General features: G+C 43.0%; 1 protein-coding gene across 1 annotated transcript in view; it reads right to left on the reverse strand.

Annotated features, from left to right (window-relative positions):
* STAT1 (signal transducer and activator of transcription 1) overlaps positions 1 to 22,454 on the reverse strand; it is a 176,087-nt gene that overhangs the window by 124,790 nt on the left and 28,843 nt on the right. Inside the window, exons 3-5 of the mRNA XM_072120887.1 lie at positions 15,984 to 16,128; positions 13,145 to 13,243; positions 9,888 to 9,977 (exon numbers count right to left, since the gene is read on the reverse strand). Coding sequence (XP_071976988.1) covers positions 9,888 to 9,977; positions 13,145 to 13,243; positions 15,984 to 16,128 — 334 coding nt within the window. The remainder of the gene's footprint in view (positions 1 to 9,887; positions 9,978 to 13,144; positions 13,244 to 15,983; positions 16,129 to 22,454) is intronic.

A 22,454-nucleotide genomic window follows, 5' to 3' on the forward strand; every position in this document is an offset into this window, starting at 1 on the left:
ACCCAATTAAATGCGATTTTGTATACCACTGACGGGTTATTATTGGCCTATATGTATATAGGGTCGGACCAATAGTAATGAGGCTTGTATAGGTTGTGGGTGGTTACCTAACCACCTAAGACCTTAAATACCCTCACCTTGCAATAGACGGTTGCTACAGGCATGGACTAGGCCATTGCTCATCCATGATTGCTGACCACTGTCAGGCTCCTTACAGCAGGACTATGAACTAAAATTTCTTTTCCCCTGAAGAAAGTTCCACTGTTTGTGGCACTGGAAACGCGTCGGGAATGCTGTTTGATTCTAGTACCCATAGGGCTTACCAGGGTTATTCTATAAAATAGGGATAACCTGGGACTGTCCTTGTCAGGACGGGAGCTATATGTGGGTGTATAGGGCGAGTGGAGTAGAGGGATAACTAGGGGCAGTTTATTCATCCTTTCCTGACCATGATGTGCCTGTGACCCTTCATCCACCACCCTCGTCTTGTCCTACCACGGGATGGGTGAGATCTTTACAATTTTTTTTGTCTTTCATTGTATTCCCCATCTTGAGTCTATACATTTGATGCTGTATGTGTTTGCATTTGGATTTTCTCTCTCGACAGGTTGTCTACACTCATCCTACAACTATCTGAGTTTATATACCTTATGCTGTTTGTGTTTGCATCATAGTGTGATGGTCATTGTACCCTCTATACGTACCAATAACTAGACCGTGGTCAGCATGCTTTGTCTTATTATATGTGATAGGTTTGTTAGCATCTTTTAAATCTTTATATTAAAAGTTATATTTTATATGCCCTCACCAATTTATATTTTGACTTTGATAGGGATGGTGTATTTTTTTGGCCTTTTCTATGGTACTTTATGATATATGAAATTAGGCCCCCACTGATAATTCTTTGTTTATTTCTCACACAGAACACTGTCACCAGGGAGACAGAAGGTTTATACTAAAAGTCCTGAGAAAAAGTGTCCGACGGCTCCTCGGTGAGGCCAAAACATAACATAATCAGGTGCTAAAGCAAAAATATAGGACAAGAGTCAAGGACAAAACTGTCTCCCAACGTATTATAAGAAAATGATGTTTGAATCATGAGATGAATAGACATTTTTAACAATATGGCTGACACTGGTCAGCATGACCCCCGGGCTAAGACAAAATGGCATCTGTTTAGACCAAAATGCCGTCTGTAGAGAAATGTATCTCTTCTCAGTCAACAATCTATTGCATCATCAAGGAATTCAAGGAGAGAGGTTCCATTGTTGCCAAAAAGCCTACAGGGCGCCCAAGAAGGACAATCAAGTGCCAAGACCATCTCTTAAAAGTATTTCAGCTTCAGGATTGGGCTACCAGCAGTGCAGAGCTTGCTCGGGAATGGCAGCAGACAGGTGTGAGTGTATCTGCACTCACTGTGAGGCGGAGACTCTTGGAGCAAGGCCTGGTGTCAAGGAGGGCAGCAAAGAAGCCACTTCTCTCCAGAAAAAAACATCAGGGACAGACTGATATTCTGCAGGTACAGGGAGTGAACTGCTGAGGACTGGGGTAAAGTAATTTTGCCTGATGAATTCCCTTTCCAGGGGCCCGGGGATGCACGCTCCCTGCAGTGCTTTGCCACGGCCAGGGGTAAGTGGTCCGGGGCTGCACTGCCGGGTGCCTGCCGGATTGTGCCCCCGGGCCCCTCTCTCTCTGTCCAGCTACTGCCCACTTCTCTCCTCGCCCACCCACCTCTTTCCGGGATCGCCTGCCCTCTCATCTCCTTGACCCACCCGCTCATCTCCCAGACCTGCCCCCACATCTCCCTGACCCGCCCGCTCCTCTCCCTGACCCATCCCCACATCTCCCTGACCCGCCCGTTCATCTCTCTGACCCGCCAGCCAGCCACCTCTGTGACCTGCCCGCTCATCACCTTGCAGGGCTGCACAGTCGACACTCTTCCCCCCCTCCCACGCTCGCACCGCCCCCCCCCCCCTCCCCGGCGCGCGCGCGCCCAACGCCCCTCCCCCCCGCTCGTGCCCCCACTGCCGTGTGCCACCGGACACCCACCTGAACACCTGCCTGAACACCCATACAGCCCCCAAACTTCCTAAAAGGTAAGATGTATTTATCTGTATGTATATATGTATTTATATGCATATACTGTGTATATGTGTATATATTGTATATATACTGTGTATACATATATATATATACTGTTTATATATGCATATTCTGTGTGTGTATATATATATATATATATGTAAATACTGTGTATATGTGTTAATACTGTGTATATATATATGCATCTACTGTGTATATATGTATATACTGTATATATACTGTGTATATATGTATATAATGTATTTATACAATGTATATATGTATATACTGTGTATATGTATATACTGTGTATAAATGCTTTGAACCAAATACTGTATTTATACACGCATATATTTATATAGGCATATATATGTGCAAATTTAAATATATGCGCATATATATATATGATGTTCGTGTGTTTTTGTATATGATAAGTATTTATGCTGTATATACTGAATGTTTGTGTATTTGCTTTATGTGTGTATATTCTGTATGTATATGCAGTATGTGTGTATATGGTGTTTTTATCCTGCATGTATGTCTATATATGGTCAGTGTATACTGTATGTGTGTATGTATGTATGTATATATATATATATATATATATATATATATATATATATATGTGTGTATTGTAAATGAATTATATGTATATAATGTGTATACTGTATGAGTTTGTATATACTCTGTGTATTAGTGTATAAATGTATATGAGTGCATAAATGTGTGTGTATAAGTGTATGCTTGTATGTAAATGGGTGTGAGTATACGAGTGTAGAAGTTTATGTGTGTGTATATAAAGGTGTGTATGTATTAGTGTATAAATGTGTGTAATTGTATAAACATGACTGTATAGGAGTACATTGCCAAGAACATATGGGGGACGTATATCTGGCTGCAAATTTGCTGCCGGATATACTTCCCCCATAGGCTTCTATACGCCTGGGCTCAGGCCGGTGAGCACAACGAGTACTCACTGTTTCGAGCAAAAGAGATATAGCGTGCTGAATCTTTGGCCGTAAGAACGGCCATGCGGCTCTATTCTCTATGGAGAGGGGAAGGGTGATCTGCGCTCACTTCTCCTCTCCAGCGCGCCCGCCATATATATACATATTTTAAGGGGAAGGGGGGCCCCACGCAGAACTCTGCTATGGGGCCCAGCCTCTCCTAATTACGCCCCTGCCCCTTTCTGATTGTTTGGAACACCTGGAAAACAGCTCGTTCGGAGAAGACAAGGGGAGCGATACCACCAGTCTTGTCTCATGCCAACTGTAAAGCATCCTGCAACCATCCATGTGTGGGGTTGCTTCTCAGCCAAGGGAATCGGCTCTCTCACAGTCTTGCCTAAAGACACATCCATGAATAAAGAATGGTACCAGAATGTCCTCCAAGAGCAACTTCTCCCAACCGTCAAAGAGCAGTTTGGTGATCAACAATGCCTTTTCCAGCATGATGGAGCACCTTGCCATACAGCAAAGGTGATACCTAAATGGCTCAGGGAACAAAACATAGAGATTTTGGGTCCATGGCCTGGAAACTCCCCAGATCTTAATCCCATTGAAAACTTGTGTTCAATCATCAAGAGACGGGTGGACAAACAAAAACCAACATATATTGTGATAAAATGCAAGCATTGATTGTGCAAGAATGGACTGCTATCAGTCAGGGTTTGGTCCAGAAGTTGATTGAGAGCTGCCAGAGAGAATTGCAGAGGTCCTGAAGAAGAAGGGTCAATACTGCAAATATTGTGGCTCATTTACTAAGTGCTCCGCGGCCGCACTTTCGCCGGGTTTCCCGAGTTTTTCAGTTTTGCGCCGAATTCCGCCGGCATTTTGGCGTACGTGATCGGATTTCGCCGCAATTGCATCGGCTTTCACGCGACAGAAATCAGGGGGCATGGCCGTCGGAAAAATCAACGAATTCAGAAAAACAGCGGAATTTAAAAAACAAATTGTGTCGCAAAATCAATCACTCACATGCACCAGGAATAGTTTGGTGAACTCCGGTGGACCTCGGTGCAGCAGCGACACCTGGTGGATATCAGGCGCACGACCTTAGTGAATCGCCGGAAGACCCGAATCCTCATCGGAGAATGCGCCGCTGGATCGCGACAGGACCGGGTAAGTAAATGACCCCCATTGACCTGCTGCATTAACTCATTATAACTGTCAGTAAAAGCTTTTGTTACTCATAATATGATTGAACTTGTATTTCTGTATGTGATACAAACATCTGACAAACACACATAAAAACCAGAGGGCAACAGATCATGTGAAAATATTTGTGTCATTCTCAAAACTTTTGGCAATGACTGTACTTATTTGGTATCTTGTACTAACCTATAGAATAATTATCTTCTTTATTATACTGTAATTTATACTATAAAAATTAACCCATAGGAAAATACAAATCTTGACTGAAAAAACAAGCCCTTATATGCCCATGTCAGATAAAAAGTAAAAAACTTATATCTTTTGAAATTTGAGCAGGAAAAAAAACTTTTTTTTCCACAATTTTTATTTACACAAAGCACATATACAAAACTTACATACATATATTGCATTCCTAGATAGTAATTCAGTACTAACAATGTGCTATAGAATTTTACAACAACCTGGCAGGTGCAAAAGTTTCACTTTGTATCCAAAGTGAGAAATATCTCAATTGGACCTAAGAAAAAACTTTTTTGTTGGTTTAGGCTATCTAGAGTACCATATTTTTCGGACTATATGGCCCACCAGATTATAAGGCGCACCATCAATAAATGCCTGCTAAAACATCTAGATTCATATATAAGGTGCACCGGATTATAAGGCGCACCTGATTATAAGGATGAATGACCAGCAGGTGGCAGACCTGTGCACTGTTCAAGGCAGTTGTCTGTAAGTACGGTTCATATATAAGGCGCACTGGACTATGAGGCACACCATTGATTTCTGAGAAAATCAAAGAAGTTTTTGTGCGCCTTATAGTCCGAAAAATACGGTAACTTCTGCTACACCTGGGAGGTTTATTTAAGGAAACATTTTTTGCAAAAGTGCATATAACTTGTGGCCATAATTACTTCATAACGCCTATATTTATTTTCTCTATTACAAGCTTCTGTTAAATCAAATTTTTGTCTTGCTGCAATCAGTATATAAGTAACGATCAATCTCTGGTCCACTGGGAATTTTTCCGTCCCTAAATGTAGTAGGCCCAGCTGTGGAGAGATGTTGCTATGTAAATGTGTCACCATATTGATCAGATCCCCTATCTGTGACCAAAATCAGATCAATTTTGAGCATGACCAGCACATATGCACTTGGTCCCCTTTGGCTCCACACCCCCGCTAACATAGAGAGGTAGATGAAGTTCCTTCCTTAGAAAGTCTCTCTGGTGTGAGGTACTGTCACGGGTGACCCCGAAATCCATGTATCGGATCGCGGGTGCACCCGTGTTCTCCCCTGTGGCGCGGCCCGGTTTGGTCCTTCGTCACGGGTGCCCCAACGATCCATGTTGCCCCCGCGATCCGTCTCGGACCCGCAACTTACCTCTGGTCCTGTCTGGCGGCGCTCCTGCTCTCGGACTAGGCCGTGCTTCCCCGCTCACTGACTCTCCAGGAATTTATAGGGCTAGCATCCTCCTAATTGGTGCTGGCATTCCTGGCTCTGCTATATAGCCTGGCGACTTCCAGCAGACCCCTGCCGGATCTTCAAGTCATTCTAACTGAAGTGAAAGCCTCCTGAGCGTTTCCAGATGCCTCCGTGATTCCTGAGCGTTTCCAGACACCTCCGTGTTCCTGTGGCGGTCTTGTAATCCTGTGGCAGTCTTCCTGAGGTCCTTCCAGCCATCCCTCCTGAGGTCCTGCCAGCCGTCCCTCCAGAGGTCCTGCCAGCCGTCCCTCCTGAGGTCCTGCCAGCCGTCCCTCTTGAGGTCCCACTTGGCGTGCAGAGGAGCCAGCAGCCTCAGGTCACTTGCTGGACCCATGGCTGTGGCAGGAGGGATCGGATCCCCCGGTAAGCACACCGGGTGGGGGGTCCGCTTGACAGTGGGGACACTTACACACCACGGTCATGCTTGAACGCGGCGTGTAAGGGGTTAAACACCCATGAACAGAGATTTTCCGATCCCCGGTGTTAGTGCCGGGTCTGGGCTGTGACATCACAGCCAGACACCGGCGCTTTCATTACCCGATGTCCCGAAATCTTCTTCTGACGTGTCGCTGTAGAAAGGCGTTGTGTCAGAAGAAGTACCCTTAATGACCGCCGTAGAATCCCGAAAGGGCGGTCAGTAAGGGGTTAAGCTTATCTTGCTTCAGGATTGCTCTAATTATTGCTTCTGCGTTCATCTTTGAAACTGCCCCCTGATTCTGCCAGAAAGTTCTTGCTAAGAAACTTGCTGTATATACTCGTGTATAAGCCGAGTTTTTCAGCACAAAAAATGTGCTGAAAAACCTCACCTCGATGTATACACAAGTTAATAAAAAACATTAACTTATATACTCACCCTCCAAAGGCCCCGATGCTTAGCGTGGCTCCCTGATGTCAGCGCGGCTCCTCTTCTGTCTTCCCCACGGCTCCTCTTCTTTCTTGGGTCTTCTGTAACAACCGGCATAAACGCAGCCATGTTATCTGCCGGCAGGCGCGTACTATGACACGGCCACTGCTGATGTCATAGTATGCGCCTGTCGGCAGATAACATGGCGTCTTCTATGCCGGCTGTTACAGAAGACCCAAGAAAGAAGGGGAGCCGAGGTGAAGACAGAAGAGGAGGCGCACTGACATCAGGGAGCCACGCTGAGCATCGGGGCCGCCAGACGGTGAGTATATAAGTTTTTTTTTTTTAAAGTGCTGGGTGGGCTGGCTGTATACTACTGGGGGCTGGCTGTATACTACAGGGGGCAGACTGGCTGTATACTACAGGGGGAAAGCTGGCTGTATACTACAGGGGGCAGGCTGACTGTATACTACAGGGGGCAGGCTGGCTGTATACTACTGGGAGCTGGATGGCTATATACTACCAGGGTCGGCTGTATACTGGGGGGGGGGGGGGCGGCTGTGACCAATGCATTTACCACCCTCGGCTTATACTCGAGTCAATAGATTTTCCCAGTTTTTGTGGTAAAATTAGGGGCCTCGGCTTATACTCGGGTTGGTTTATGCTCAAGTACTAAAAATCTTGAGCAAAATTGGAATAATACATATTTGTCAAGCCATCCGGTCCTGAAGCAAATTTATTTTGTCTCTTTAGAACTATATTTAAAGCTTTCCTTAATTAAAAATATTGGGGTGTGGTCTGCCCATGTTATATGTCCTATCTTTGAATATTAACATTGATGTAAATGATAAATTATTAACCAAAAAGAAGTCAATCATTGAGTACGAGAGGTGTTTGGCGGAGTAAAAGGTGTAATCCCTTTCTACGCATGGTGATAATGCCACACATCATGCAATCTCTCTTCGGTTATTATTTGAGCTAAATCTCCTTTATCACCTCTCATCCAATCCCCGATCTGGAGGGGCATTAAAGTCTCCCATTACAATGATTTTCCCCTTGGCATTTTGTTCTAATAAGGCGTCTATTTTTTCAAAGAAAGTTATTTGACCTCTATTTGGGGCACATATTGTCATTAATTTCCCCTAAGGCTATAAAATATCTACCATCATCAGCGACCTTTTTCCTAGAGTGGGTGAACATAATTGTGTTTTTAAACCTCATGCACACCCCCGCTTTTTTGGCATTAGATGTTGCACAAATGATCATAGGGATATATCGATGATGAAGACGTACTTAGTCTTTTTTAAGTAGATGTGTCTCTTGTAAACATACTATATCTGCTTGTGCTTTAATTATTTCTTTCCATAGTGACGAATGCTTATGTGGTGTGTTCAGCCCATTAACATTCAAACACATTATTTCAATAACCATATCTGCAACTCATTCTGAAATGAAATCCATCATTATATATTTCAATTGATTTGTCCCTCCCAGAGCTATCTTCAACATAAATATCAAACACAAAAACAAAAACATTTTTTAAATACAAACACACTGATTTCCCAGCTAATTTCTTAGCAGGAATAGACATTAACATTTCCAGTGTTGTCATACTGGATATGGGGCGAGAGGTCACCAAGAAGATAGTGGTCCCCGCCCCTCTGTTGGGGTAAAGAAGATCCCATACCTTTAAGGGTTTAATCTCTCCTCCATCCACTCTCCTCCCTTATCTTACAACAGACCACTCCTGATCCACCGTGTTTTTAACTTTTTAACTGTCTCGGCTTCAACTAGGAGTAATTTTAAGCAGTCCCCATTTTTTCGATTAATTTTTCTGCCTCCTTTACTTTATTACAAGAGTATTGTGATCAACCAAGAAGGATAGTCAACCAGGAGGGATAGTCTTATAATCAACCAGAGAGGTTAGTCTTGTTATCAACCAGGAAGGGTAGTCTTATAATCAACCAGAGAGGTTAGTCTTACAATCAGCCAGAAAGGATAGACTTATAATTAACCAGAGAGTTAAGTCTTGCACTCAGCCAGAGAAAGTTAATCTTGGAGTCAGTCTTATACTCAGTCCTACACTTTCCAATTATTCCAGGTAGATAGATAGTAGGTAATGGTTAGTCCGAATGGTTAGTCAAATGCCCTGGAAGCCTGGCTTATTCCAGCAACAAATGTACATGTTGCAATAAGAGGAATAAAAGAAAAAGGACTGTTCACTCTCCATAAGTGGCAGGATGGGATCAGACAGTTCTGGGAACTGCCATGGGCTAGTTAGAGTTATTATATCATGGGCAACCAGGGCAACAAGCAGCAAATAAGCCCCCCCACCCCCACCCTGCCACTCAACACGGGGTAGCCAAGTGCCCTGCAAGGCTGAACAACCTGGGGACAGCTGGACAACGAAACAACAACTGATGTACCTCTAAGACGCCAAATCATCCAATCAGTAAGCCAGCAGTTTAGAGAGTTTGCTGCTAAAACACTTTTCCCGGATGTCTCCACTCCAAGCCAGCTGTATCCCTCGCTCTGCACTGCAGTGCTGTCAGAGCTTGGTGGTGTCCGGACGCTGCTCTCCTTTGAAGTTCCCTGGAAGTTCCCCATACCGCTGATCAAGGTCCACAAACCACGGTCCGGCTTTCAGTGCTTTCAGCGGCCTTTGGGGAGCTTCGGAAGTCCTTGGCAATCTCCGGCATGGCACGTCTTCCCAAACTCTTTCCTCACTGTAGCGGTCGGAAGCCAAGCGGGGATGGGGCGAGGAGACTGGGGAGCTTACGTCCATCCTTCTGCCTGTTTAACCCCATACGCCAGCTCACCAGTACCTTACCGCCACGGCCAGGGTAACTCCATAGCCAGAAACATCACGGACACACTGGGAGAAGCTCCAAAAGGGGAACGAGGAGAAACAGGAAACCGGAGAGAGGTATGAGAGAGAGCACCTCACCTTCAGAGCATGGACTTGGCAGCAATTACCTCTTTGTGGCTATGACGCCTCCCACTGCATTACATTTTCATTCCAGGTCAGCAAACATGATTTCGCTTAATATTTCATGAACTTTGCCAGCTGTGATAGAAAACACGCTACATACTGAGCAGGAGCCGTAGTAAAAAAAAAACTTAAAATAAGTTATGTGTTCTGAATACATACATACATACAGGGAGATTAGATATTCGCTCATGTAGCCTCCATAGACACACACAAGTAGAAACTAAGCAGAATTTCTTAGAGGTATAACAGAAGAATTTTCACCACATCCCCCCACACAAAATTACAAATGATCTCAAATGATGGTTATGTTTTAATTAAAAAAAAACACACTTACCAGAGCTCGATTCTTAACATCAGTCACTTTCTTATCCAATTCCCTATGCTTGTCAATCACGACAGTAGATTGTGTGCTGCCCACCTGACTCTGTAAAAAGAAAAAAGTTAAGCTACTTGCAGACAGAGCTTAGGGGATCTATTGGCATTTTGAATAAATTATCCCAGTTTACTGAAAAGCCAGAGTAAACTCTAAACTCATCAATAACTTGAAGGAACACATGAGAGATCCTTCTGAATTCCCTAAGAACAATAAAAGGTCATTGGCATTTAATGCACAGAGCTTGCCAAATCAGTACTTTAGTCCCACAAAATTTATAAAGCATCTTATTTTTACCACTAGTGATTTGAGGGCCAATGTGAACGGGCGCCCCTGTCGACTGCCCCTGTTCAAATTGAAGAAGCCACAGAGTAAATTGATATAGATTAATTGGATCCAACCAATAAACCAAGGGGCAAAAGTGTACCGTGCTATGAAATAACTCCAAAAAATTCAATTTGGGAGCCCTGTTCTGTTCTTGAAACACGTATCATTTTAACATTATCTATATATGTTTTTTAATGTATGTTTTTTAATACTTATTTTAAATAAAAGGCTTGTAATTTGTCCATGAAGTGGAGCGCCCAAAAGGAATTTTTTGTAGCTATTTCATAGATCTGAACACTTTTGCCCGTTTTAAAGACCCATTGTTTTATTTTGGGTTATCTGAGGCTGCCCCGTGGATTAAAAGACCTTTGTTGTAAAGTTATACAAAGTGGTTGTGTCTTTCTAATATAAAATACAATGGAAATGGAAATCTAACATGGGCCCACTTATAGTAAGCCTACCAAGTTGACAGTATGGAGCCCTGAAATTCCTAATGGAAGCCTTCGATAATGCTATTTCCGTAATGACCCAAAACATCTAACACCTATCTAAAAACTCACATAAACAGAAAGCATACAGCTTAGTCCATGGTGTAGTCCATATCGAAGCGAACGGGAAGTACCCGGTAGCTAAAATAATTAGCTATCATGCTGCCCCAGCTTTATGCAAACACTTGGGCAAATAAATGTAAAAGTGTCAAATTAAAATAAGAATTAAAAAATCTCCAAAAATGTAATATTAATATATAACTAAACCTCCCACATCCTGGGGACCTACGGTATTTTCTGTCAAATAGTTTTATTTTAAATGGAAGACATCAACCCATAATAACACATTTATATGACAGAATAATATATTTAGAGGAATAACTACTTTCTACTAATAATGCTATTATGCTAATTATACTGTATACACTCAAGTATAAGACAAGTGTTTCAGCGCAAGAAATTGAGCTGAAAAACACTAACTCGGCTTATACTCGAGTCAATGAAAAAAACCCTCTGTACTCACCTTTCCGACGCCGCCCACAGGTCCTCTTTTGTCTTCAGCTCAGGCTCCGCCTTCGGATCCCTGCGGCTGCGTCGCGCACACCATGATGTCAGCCGCTTGCCAACATCACAGTATGTGCGCTGCCATTGGCACACACTATGATGTTATGGTTGACGTCATGGTGTATGACGTCATGGTGTATGACGTCATGGTGTATGCGTCAGGATCGGGCAGGGAGCCGAAGACGAAGCCAGAGCTGAAGACAGAAGAGGACCTGCGGGGGCATCGGAAAGGTGGGTACAGAGGGTTTTTTTTAAGGCTGGACAGGGGGCTGCTGGCTATATACAGAGGGGAGGGGGGAGGCACTGGCAATATATGGGGGGTGCAAGCACTGGCTATATACAGGGGTTGCAAGCACTGGCTACATACTGGGGGTCAGGCACTGGCTATATACTGAGGGCATGCAGTGTCTATATATTAGGAGGCAGCAGCTCGCTATAAACTGGGAGGCTGCTGGCTATATACTGGGGGCATGTAAACAATGCATTTCCCACTTTCCCATTTCAGCTCCAATTAAAGAATATGTATTTATGCAAAAGAAACTTCCTTTATTAGTTAAAAGCAGCACCAATATAAAAATAGCCAAAAATAGACATTTAAAACATGCATTTAATAATAAAATACAGACAACGCATTTTGCGGCTTGGCTTTGGGCATTTCATTAGATCAATATTCATATACATTTGGACTGATAAAATTTACACCGCACACCCACTTGTGAGCGGTATCTATTATCTCAAACATTTAAACCAAAACTGATAAAAAAATACCCTATTAGAGCAGAATCATTCTACTATTGGCTCGCTATAAATGGCATAATATTACTATTTAAAGTTTCTTAAAGGTCTGTAAATAATATTTTAATTTTTAACATGTTATAGCTTTCTTATTTTTATAAATAATAAAAATGGCCAGATGAGATGCGGAAAGCCTTTAAGACTCCATAAATTATAAATGATCAACTCCTTAAATTATAAATGATAGTTAGTATCAGAGTTTCCATGATTTCATTTAAACCACAATGTGTAGAGTTTGTAGATCCAGAGTACCTCCCATCTATATAAAGTATCAAACCTATTATGGATGGTATCTGGCATGAAATGTAAAGGGATAATTCTTAAGAGTTTCTCATTCTTTTGATTATATTAAAAAAATGTTTCTACAGCCCAGGTTGTGCATAACCTCTCATGACGTTGCCTTGATGCCCATTTAATGTGTCATGTGGGGCTTGGGCAGTCCTTCCTATGTACTGCAGGCCACAGGGGACATTTCATTGTATGTTTGAATCACAATCATGTATCGCAGAGGTTTCTTGTGTTATTCTAGATGTGAAAGTGACACTATCGTGACTGATACTGTGACAACATAAACAACATATTTGTACAAATTTTAAAATTTCGGTGGAGTCTCTTTACTGTTCTGTGGATTTTAATCGTGGGGGCTCGGCGAAAATGTGTGGATGTAATAATCTGACTCCCCTTCCTTTCTATTTCCAGATCTAAAAGAGTTTTTTTTTAGAGATGTTGAGTGTTGGGGTAAACTATATCCCCACATTATTATTCTAAAAAGGAATAAGCCTCCCTTGTTGACCCTGTGCAAATAATAACAGTGAAAATCACCTTAGTAAGTTCTAAAGTTTCAACTGCATACAAATGGAAGATGGAAAAATGTGGGACGCATCCTAAAAGTGATAATGAGTTGTGTCCTCAAGGGTTTAAATATAATAATATTGACTAAATAAATATATAAATATATATATAAATATATAAATAAATAAAAATGCAAAAAAAGAAAGCAAATACATAAAAACACATTCAGAATTGCTTTCCTAACTGAAATACCTTTGAATATAGCTGAGCATTTTCCAAAATTTTACTTTCTTCTCTTAAGCAGTTGAAAATAATCATTGCCATTTGTACAGGATCCTCTTGAAACAGATCCTACAAAGTAAAACATGAAAACATTACAAACACACTGAAAAAGGTGACATGAAAAATGCAGTCAACAAACAAGATCACTAAAAAAAGATGTTGGTTTGCTTAAGGAAAGAGAGAGAGAGAGATATCTAGATCTAGATCTACATATCTCAAATCAGATTAAAATTATTTTTTTAATTATTACAATTTTTTTGTTTATTCATTTTTTTCTACATTTACCTCAAACAAAATTTTAACAGTAGTGTAGTATTTAAACCGTCCACTAATCCTAACTAGAGATGAGCGAGTATACTCGTCCGAGCTTGATGCTCGTTCAAGTATTAAGGTACTCGAAACTGCTCGTTGCTCGGACGAGTATTTCCCCTGCTCGAGATCGAGCATTTAATTAAAAAAACACAGTGAAGAACAATGAAGAATAGAATAAAAACAGTGAACACAGTGACCACAGGATCATTTAAGTGAAAAACACAGTGAAAAACACAGTGAAGAATAGATTACAGATGTTCGGCACATCTGCTTACTTGTCGGGAGATACGCGCGGAACGGTGCGAACAAAATAGCATGTGAAGAACAATATATATGTGTGAAGAACGCATTGCAGAACACGGTGAGCAGGACAGAGACAACGAGGAGCAGCACAGAGACACCGGGGAGCAGCACAGACACCGGGGAGCAGCACGGAGACATGGGGCAGCACGAAGACATGGGGCAGCGGCAGCACGGAGACATCAGGCAGCGGCACGGAGTGGCACGGAGACATCGGGGCACGGAGACATCGGGGAGCGGCGGGGAGCCGCACGGAGACATCGTTGCACGGAGACATCGGGGAGCGGCACGGAGACATCGGGGCACGGAGACATCGGGGCACGGAGACATCAGGGCACGGAGACAGCGGGGCACGGAGACATCGGGGAGCGGCTGGGAGCCGCACGGAGACATCGTTGCACGGAGACATCGGGGAGCGGCACGGAGCGGCACGGAGACATCGGGGCACGGAGACATCGGGGCACGGAGACATCGGGGCACGGAGACAGCGGGGCACGGAGACAGCGGGGCACGGAGACAGCGGGGCACGGAGACAGCGTATCTCCCGACAAGTAAGCCGAACATCTGCAATCTATTCTTCACTGTGTTTTTCACTTAAATGATCCTGTGGTCACTGTTTTTATTCTATTCTTCACATCTGCTAACTTGTCGGGAGAAAATATACGCGCGGAACAGTGAAGAATAGATTGCAGATGTTTGCATACATCTGCTAACTTATCAGAAGACATTCTTTTTCAATTAATTAACACATTTTATTCCCGAACCATGGTCCCTTTGAAAAATGCTCGAGTCTCCCATTGACTTCAATGGGGCTCGTTATTCGAGACGAGCACTCGAGCATCTGGAAAAGTTCGTCTCGAATAACGAGCACTCGAGCATTTTAGTGCTCGCTCATCTCTAATCCTAACATTAGGCTGACTCTTCTCAATATCTAACAGATAGATGCAGTACAATAAAAGGCAACACCTCTATAAAAATGTTGCATTTATGGCTTGTCAATTTTTTCTGAAATCAAAATATAAAATGGAACCTGTCACCATTAACCCCCCCCCCCTCATACAAACACCACACGGTACCTTACATGTTACCATACATTGATGCCCTCTGTTACTGTAGTTCATTGGTTCCAGAATACAGTCAAGCTAGCCTGGTGAAGCTAACCCAGTCCTGAATCTGGCGCCCTCCACACTATAGACAAGCAAACTACACATTTGTACAGATTTTAGTAAAAATGGGCCCTTGTCGCTTCAATAAAAAGTCTTCCTTTAAGCTGCCCGCTTGTATTGTCAGCTGCACAAGGGCTGAAGTATCATTTTGCACAGCCCTTAGTACATCTGCGAGAGTCGGTTCTGCTGATTCCTCCTCAGCTTGGGCCTCCTTGGACATCGTGTCCTCCATTACACCTAACTCCTCTGCCTCATCTTTACGGCCAGACATTTTGTCCCTTAAGGAAGACTACCAGTCTGATCTGCTGCCCTTGTAGGCCGGGTTGTTTCCTTTCCTCTGACGTAGACATTTGGCAAAGCCACCTAGTTGGACAAAGACTTAGACACGCAGCTTCTCAAGACTTGCAGGGTGCTTTCTTGTGACAGGTAAAGGGTCTGTTGTACTTGTACCATTGCAGTCCATCAAAAAAAAACACTTTTAAAAGGTACAAGTAAGATTTGAAGGATACCAGCAGATATCAGCTTCCTCTCACATCTTTAGGTGGGCGAATTTCACCGTTATTAATTGTGATATTAAGTTAAAAAGAAAACAATGCACATGGGTACCTGTGGGTTGTAAGTAAGATTCAGGAAATGCTCAGGCAAAATGGTATATTGTATTTTGTATTGATTCCTTTGATGGAGCTAACCATGTGCTTTCCTATATCACTAGCCAGTGAAATCCTTCTCCATTATTTTACACTTTTAAGGAATTGCACAAGTAATGCTAATTTACACGCATCCCATCATCCCTCTGAAAGTGCTACCCCATACTAGTGAAGTGAGTGCCAACTCTTCGCTGCCATCTCTATCAACTCGACCTGTGTACCAGTTCTTCAAGGATTCCAGTAAAATAGCTTGCTCTTGTTCAAACAATTACTGTCAATCACTGATAGGGTGCACATATAGAAGGTGTTTTGTTAGTGGGTTTCTTTTGCAATTTTAGTAATACCTTCTAGACAGTAATGTGTAAAAGAATATCTATACAATACCTGTAAGTTGCGTTTGCTTTTCCGAATGTTATGCTGCAGCAAAAAGTTACATTCCAACGAGAATCTGCTATATTGATCATCCAACTGAGCTAGAAGTCCATGGAAAAGAATTGTGGCTAGAGAAACATTCGCTGATGCATGTTCCCTAAAAGAAGAAAGAAAAATACTTTTATAAAGTTACAAATGTAAAACAGTACAAACCACTGAATATGATGGTATTGGGAGGCTGATTTATTTTATTTTCCTTGAACCCAAGGCTGCATAACAGATTCTAGAGCTAAATTACAAGCAGTACGGATTTCATGGCTCCACTAATTGGGAAGCTACCTTTAGGGGAACAGGTTTGGATTTGTGCAGGGAACAATGCGGAGATTGTCCAAAATGTCAGTGTCCGGGAACCCCTTGGGAACAGCGATCATAATATAATTATTTTCCTCTTAAACTTTAAAAAACAGAAACAGGTGGGAAAATCGAAAACTCTGAATTTTAAGAGGGCTAATTTCCAAAACTTCAGGGCTGCAATACAGGATATAGACTGGGATCAGATACTGTCACATGGTGATACTAATGTTAAATGGGAGAAATTCAAATCTATCCTGGGTTTTTATACTTCTAAATTTATTCCAATAGGTAACAAGTATAGACGGGCTAGATTACACCCCTTGTGGCTTACAACTACAGTTAAAAGGGCAATTAATGAGAAAAAGAGGGCATTTAAAAAATATAAATCTGACGGGTCACCTGAGGCTTTCAACACTTACAAAAAACTTACCAAAATCTGTAAAAAGGAAATCAAATCAGCCGAAATACAAAATGAAAGACAGGTGGCTAAAGATAGCAAAACAAATCCCAAGAAATTTTTTAGGTATATCAATGCAAAAAAAATGGGTCACAACAGGTTGGACCCCTTTATTCTGAAAATGGGGCATCGGTGACTGGAGACCAAGAGAAGGCGGAGATACTTAATAGGTTTTTTAGCTCCGTTTATACAATAGAAGAGAGAACTTCTGACTTGGGTGGTGCTAGTGCGGGTCATGCACCCTGTAATATAGTAGACTGGCTGAATGTAGGCATTATCCAATCTAAGCTCAATAAAATCAATGTGTACAAAGCTCCTGGACCAGATGGGTTACACCCCAGAATTCTTAAAGAACTCAGTTCTGTTATTGCTGTACCACTGTCTAAAATCTTCAGGGATTCCGTAATGTCTGGTGTGGTGCCAAGTGACTGGCGCAAGGCAAATGTGGTGCCAATATATAAAAAGGGCTCTAGAACTTCGCCAGGCAATTACAGGCCTGTAAGTTTAACTTCCATTGTGGGGAAAATGTTGGAAGGGTTAGTAAAAGACTACATACTGGAGTATGTGACATCAAATAGAATAATAAGTGATAGCCAGCATGGGTTTACTAAGAATAGAAGTTGTCAAACTAACCTTATCTGCTTCTATGAAGAGGTGAGCAGGTGCCTGGATGGAGGAGCAGCTGTGGATATTGTGTTCTTGGACTTTGCAAAGGCATTTGACACTGTCCCTCATAGACGCCTGATGGGTAAAATTAGGGCTATTGGTTTGGCAGAAATCATTTGCAATTGGATTGAAAACTGGCTGAAGGATCGTATCCAGAGAGTTGTGGTCAATGATTCCTACTCGGAATGGTCACCAGTTATGAGTGGTGTACCTCAGGGTTCTGTGCTTGGCCCACTACTATTTAATATATTTATTAATGATATAGAGGTAGGAATTAATAGCACTGTGTCTATTTTTGCAGATGACACCAAACTGTGTAGTGTAATACAGTCTATGGAGGATGTTCATAGGCTGCAGAGTGACTTGGATAAACTGAATGTTTGGTCATCCACCTGGCAAATTCGGTTTAATGTGGATAAATGTAATGTTATGCACCTGGGGGCCAATAATCCAAAGGCAAAATATGTCCTTGGGGGAGTAAATCTGGGAGAGTCCCTTGTTGAGAAGGACCTGGGGATACTAGTAGATCATAAATTGAATAACAGCATGCAATGTCAATCAGCTGCCTCTAAAGCTAGTAGGATCATGTCATGTATCAAAAGTGGAATGGACTCTCGTGATAGGGATGTAATATTACCACTATACAAGGCACTTGTTCGGCCACACCTGGAATATGCTGTCCAGTTCTGGGCACCGGTCCATAAACAGGATGCCCTGGAGCTGGAGAGGGTTCAACGTAGAGCCACAAAACTGATAAGGGGTATGGAGGGTCTTAGTTATGAGGAAAGATTAAAACAACTAGATTTATTTAGTCTGGAAAAGAGACGACTACGAGGGGACATGATTAATTTATATAAATATATGAATGGTCCATACAAAAAATATGGTGGTAAGTTGTTCCACATTAAATCAAATCAAAAGACGAGGGGGCACTGTCTCCGTTTGGAGAAACCAAGGTTTAATCACCGGAGGCGACAGGGCTTTTTTACTATGAGAACTGTCAATCTGTGGAATAGCCTGCCTCAGGCGCTGGTCACAGCAGGGACAGCGGAGAGCTTCAAGAAGGGTCTAGATGCCTTTTTACACCTAAATAACATTGATTGTTTCCCCTAAATCCCTTCCTCATCCAATCCCTTCCCTTCCTTGGTTGAACTTGATGGACAAGTGTCTTTTTTCAACCGTATAAACTATGAAAAACAGTTTTTCTGGTAAAGCTTTCTTTGGGATCTTTGGTTGAGTTGGTTTTTGCTATTTTGTTATTTTATTATTTCTATAAAAAGGAACAAAAGCAAATACCATACCAAGACAGGCCACACATGGAGAGGTGGCCTGTCTTGGTATGGTATTTGCTTTTCATTTCAGTCATTTTTTGTATAGGATTTGGTTGTGTACCTGTTTAACCCTACTGTTTTATGCATGTATGCTTAGGGGATTGCTATATGACTGTCTCTACCTACCTATATGTTCAGAATTAGCTATTTATTGTACCACACATGGCTTTTAACCCATTGTAGTTTGTCCATTGTTTGCCTTGATTATATGTATATCATTAATAAAGATTGTACCTTTCTACATTTACTTACTCTGAGTGTTATATCACTGTTGACCAAACTGTTAGTTTTGCTTTAAACCCGACTGTGGCCGGTCTATTTGTCCACATTTATTGGGTGTAACAACTTTTGTGGTATAAAAAGGAACAAAAGTAAGACAGACATTGCTTTGCAACGATGCTTCAACAGAATTACAAAAAATAAAACTTATGAAACAGGCCTGGACAGAAATGATGGTACCCTTAACTTATTATTTTATTGCACAACCTTTTGGGGCAATCACTGCACCTCTTCTGCACCTTAGGTATTTTGGCCCACTTCTCAGTTGTCTAGGGTGTGAAGGGTGTTTTTTTCCAGACAGCATGTTTCAGTTTCTTCCAAATGTGCTCAATAGGATTTAAGTCAGGGCTCATAAAAGGCCAATTCAGAATATGCCATTCTTGGGTGTTTTTTGCTGTGTGTTTTAGGTCATTATACTTTTGCAAGACCCATGACCTGCGACTGAGACTAAGCTTTCTGACACTGGGCAGAACAATTCTCTCTAGAATCCCTTGATAGTCTTGAGATCTGTTCCCTGCACAGATTCAAGACACCCAGTGCCAGATGCAGTTGTCATCAGTGGCGGTGAACCTACTGAACAACCGCTAGCAAGGAAGTGAGCTGGCCCATGGGAGCAGAGTCTAGGTGGCACCCTGTAGTCCCCAGATCTCGCCACAAAGCGGGTTGGAATAGCTGCGGCGGGACACCACCAGGTCGCTCTGTAGGAGCAACTTGCTTGCTATAGTGGCCAAGGCAAGGTACAGAGACGGCACACAGGTCAGAGTCGAAGTCAGGCAGGAGGTCAGGACTGGCGGCACAGGATCGGAGCCAGGAACATAGCAGACGGTCAAGGCAGGCAGCAGTGGATCGAGGTCAGGAAACAAAGCAGAGGTCACAATGGATAAATCACGAGAATCTCAAAAACAACGCTTTCTCTAAGACAATTGGGCACAAAGATCCGGCAGGAGTCATAGGAAGAGGCAGGCTACATAGCAGGACAGCGGCCGGCCAGCACCAATTAGCGGAGTGCTGGCCCTTTAAATTTCAGAGCGCCGTCGCAGGAGCGTGGACGGGTGAGAATGCCTGTAGCTGCTGCAAACACGGAGGTACAATGGTGCACCCATGACCCGAGACATGGGTCGCAGGAGCACCCGTGACAGCAGCAAAGCGGTCCCAGAACTTAACCGAGCCTCCTCCATGTTATATTTTATGCACATTTGTAGTAGGAGAATGGTATGTGCTTTTTTGTATTGATTTCTATGACAGCGCTAACTCTTTGCTTTCAACGTTGCAAATGTAACAGAATCTTAGATGACATCACCCTGACATGAAGTGCCCTATAAGGTAACAGAGCATGCCTGCTGCAGTCATAGGGGTTCACCTGTGGGCTTCTGTATAGAAAGAAGTGGGCAATATGTTGTGCAGCATAGAGATTTGTCTGGAATATTATCACATTCATTATCTCATTGACAAAGAAAACTCTAAAATAGTCCACTCCTCTTTGCACTGCCGTGTCAAACTGTATCCCAGAGTGGTCCATAAAGGGACATAATTATTAGGGACCGGAGGGAAATAATTATTTGTGGTTATCCATGTGAGGTCAGTAGAAGCCGCAGGCACTTCTTCCGCAGAAGTCCTGAAGCGCCTTATCGGGGGTTCTTCTAGGACCTAGGTCGATCGAAGATAAGGGGGATGAAAGGAAAAACAGGCCATCATCACCACTATATAACTCAGTATCAGAGGCCAGCATGTTATACGCCTCCAACACAGTGTAGGTTTTTGAGACATTGAATTGCACCTAATATATATGGCACTATATGCAATATGCCAGTTTATGGCACACCTAATAGATGGCACACAGGAAAAAAATATAGTAAGTGCACTCAACTATGCAACACTCCTAATAGATGGCACACAGGAAAAAATTATACTGAGTGCACCTAACTATATGATTCACCTAACAGATGGCGCACAGGAAAAAATTATTTCAAGTGCACCTAAGGGCAGACAGATGATGCTCGTAGTGTATGACAACTGTGAATGGGTCTGGACCAACAGGTGAGTTATTGTAAATATTTTGTATATAATGTTTGGTTTATGTTCTGTTTTATTGTTATGTTTTATAACATCCGCTCTGTTGGCCGGGTGACCTAGGCAGGAGACCCTCCTGTTTTCGTCACCCGAGTTTCATTGTGGAATCGCCATCAAATGTAAGTAGTACGCCAATGACTATTGCAGCATGGAGCGCACGCTGTCCATGCCATAATAGTACCATAGTGTCACGTCTGCACCTGCTGCTAGGATTAGGAGACACTGGGGGACATTTACTATGGTGTTTCCGACAGTTTTGTGGCGCTCTCACCACATGTTCTGCTCTCAGACCTATTTATTAGCTGGCGGGGACAGAAAAAATGATTTTTTCCGTCTGCTCCGACTCTTCTCCGAAAAGGGGCGTGGCTTTGGCGGAGTGGAAACTCAGACAGAATTAATATGTGTCACAGCCATTTTTGGGCGCTGTAAACTGGCGGAAAGTAGACCAAAAGAAAACTGGTCTAGCAGGGACTGTTGGACATATTTCTGGTGCTCGGGACAGATTTTGGTCCCAGGGACAGAAAATGGCCTCGGGGACAGAAAATGGTCTCGGCGCCAGAAATGTCTCTGCACAGCTCTACAATATTAAATGTGTATCTTCTTTCCGAGAGCAGGTCGGTAACAAAGCCAATGCAGACACCGACACTTTAAGTAAATGTCCCCCACTGAATTTTTCATCATCCTGCAGTCTGAACTAGGTTCTATGGCTGTCTGTCCTGATGTCTGCCACTCCCCTCATTGATTCTGTCCTTGCAAGAGTTTACTCCTACCACCTGTGGCAGGCCTGAGTTTCCCTATAAGTGTCCAGGTTAGCTTTGACTCCTTGCTGGTCAAACTGCTATCTTGCTGTGTTTCTAGCTCTCTTGTATTCCTGGTTTCTGAATTCTTGCCTGTTTATTGGCTAGTCTATTTGGATTGTGATTTGGTTGTCTATATTCCCCGCTGTTGCCGACTCGGATTGTTTACCTTGCCTTATTGTGTTTGTTTGTCTGTATTGCTACGTGTTTACACCTTAGGGTAAATTTACACGCAGTATGCTCCATAGAGAATAGCGGTGCACGGCCGCACACACGCCGAAAGATAGAGCATGTTCTATCTTTTTGCAGTGTGTGGCCTGGATCAGTGCCACACATGTGTGGCACCGTATCTGCGCCGCGCCGCTATTGCCGTCTATGGGGACGTACATGCGGCCGCATGTACATCCCCGCAGACGGCCATGTGAATGAGCCCTTACCCAGGGAGGGAACGTCGCCCAGTTATTGGCCTCTGTTTAGGGGGGACCCAATAAGTAGGTAGGGACAGATTGGGGGTCTCAGTGTCAGAGCT

Source organism: Engystomops pustulosus, chromosome 8 (assembly GCF_040894005.1).
Source record: "Engystomops pustulosus chromosome 8, aEngPut4.maternal, whole genome shotgun sequence".
NCBI classification, from domain to species: domain Eukaryota; kingdom Metazoa; phylum Chordata; class Amphibia; order Anura; family Leptodactylidae; genus Engystomops; species Engystomops pustulosus.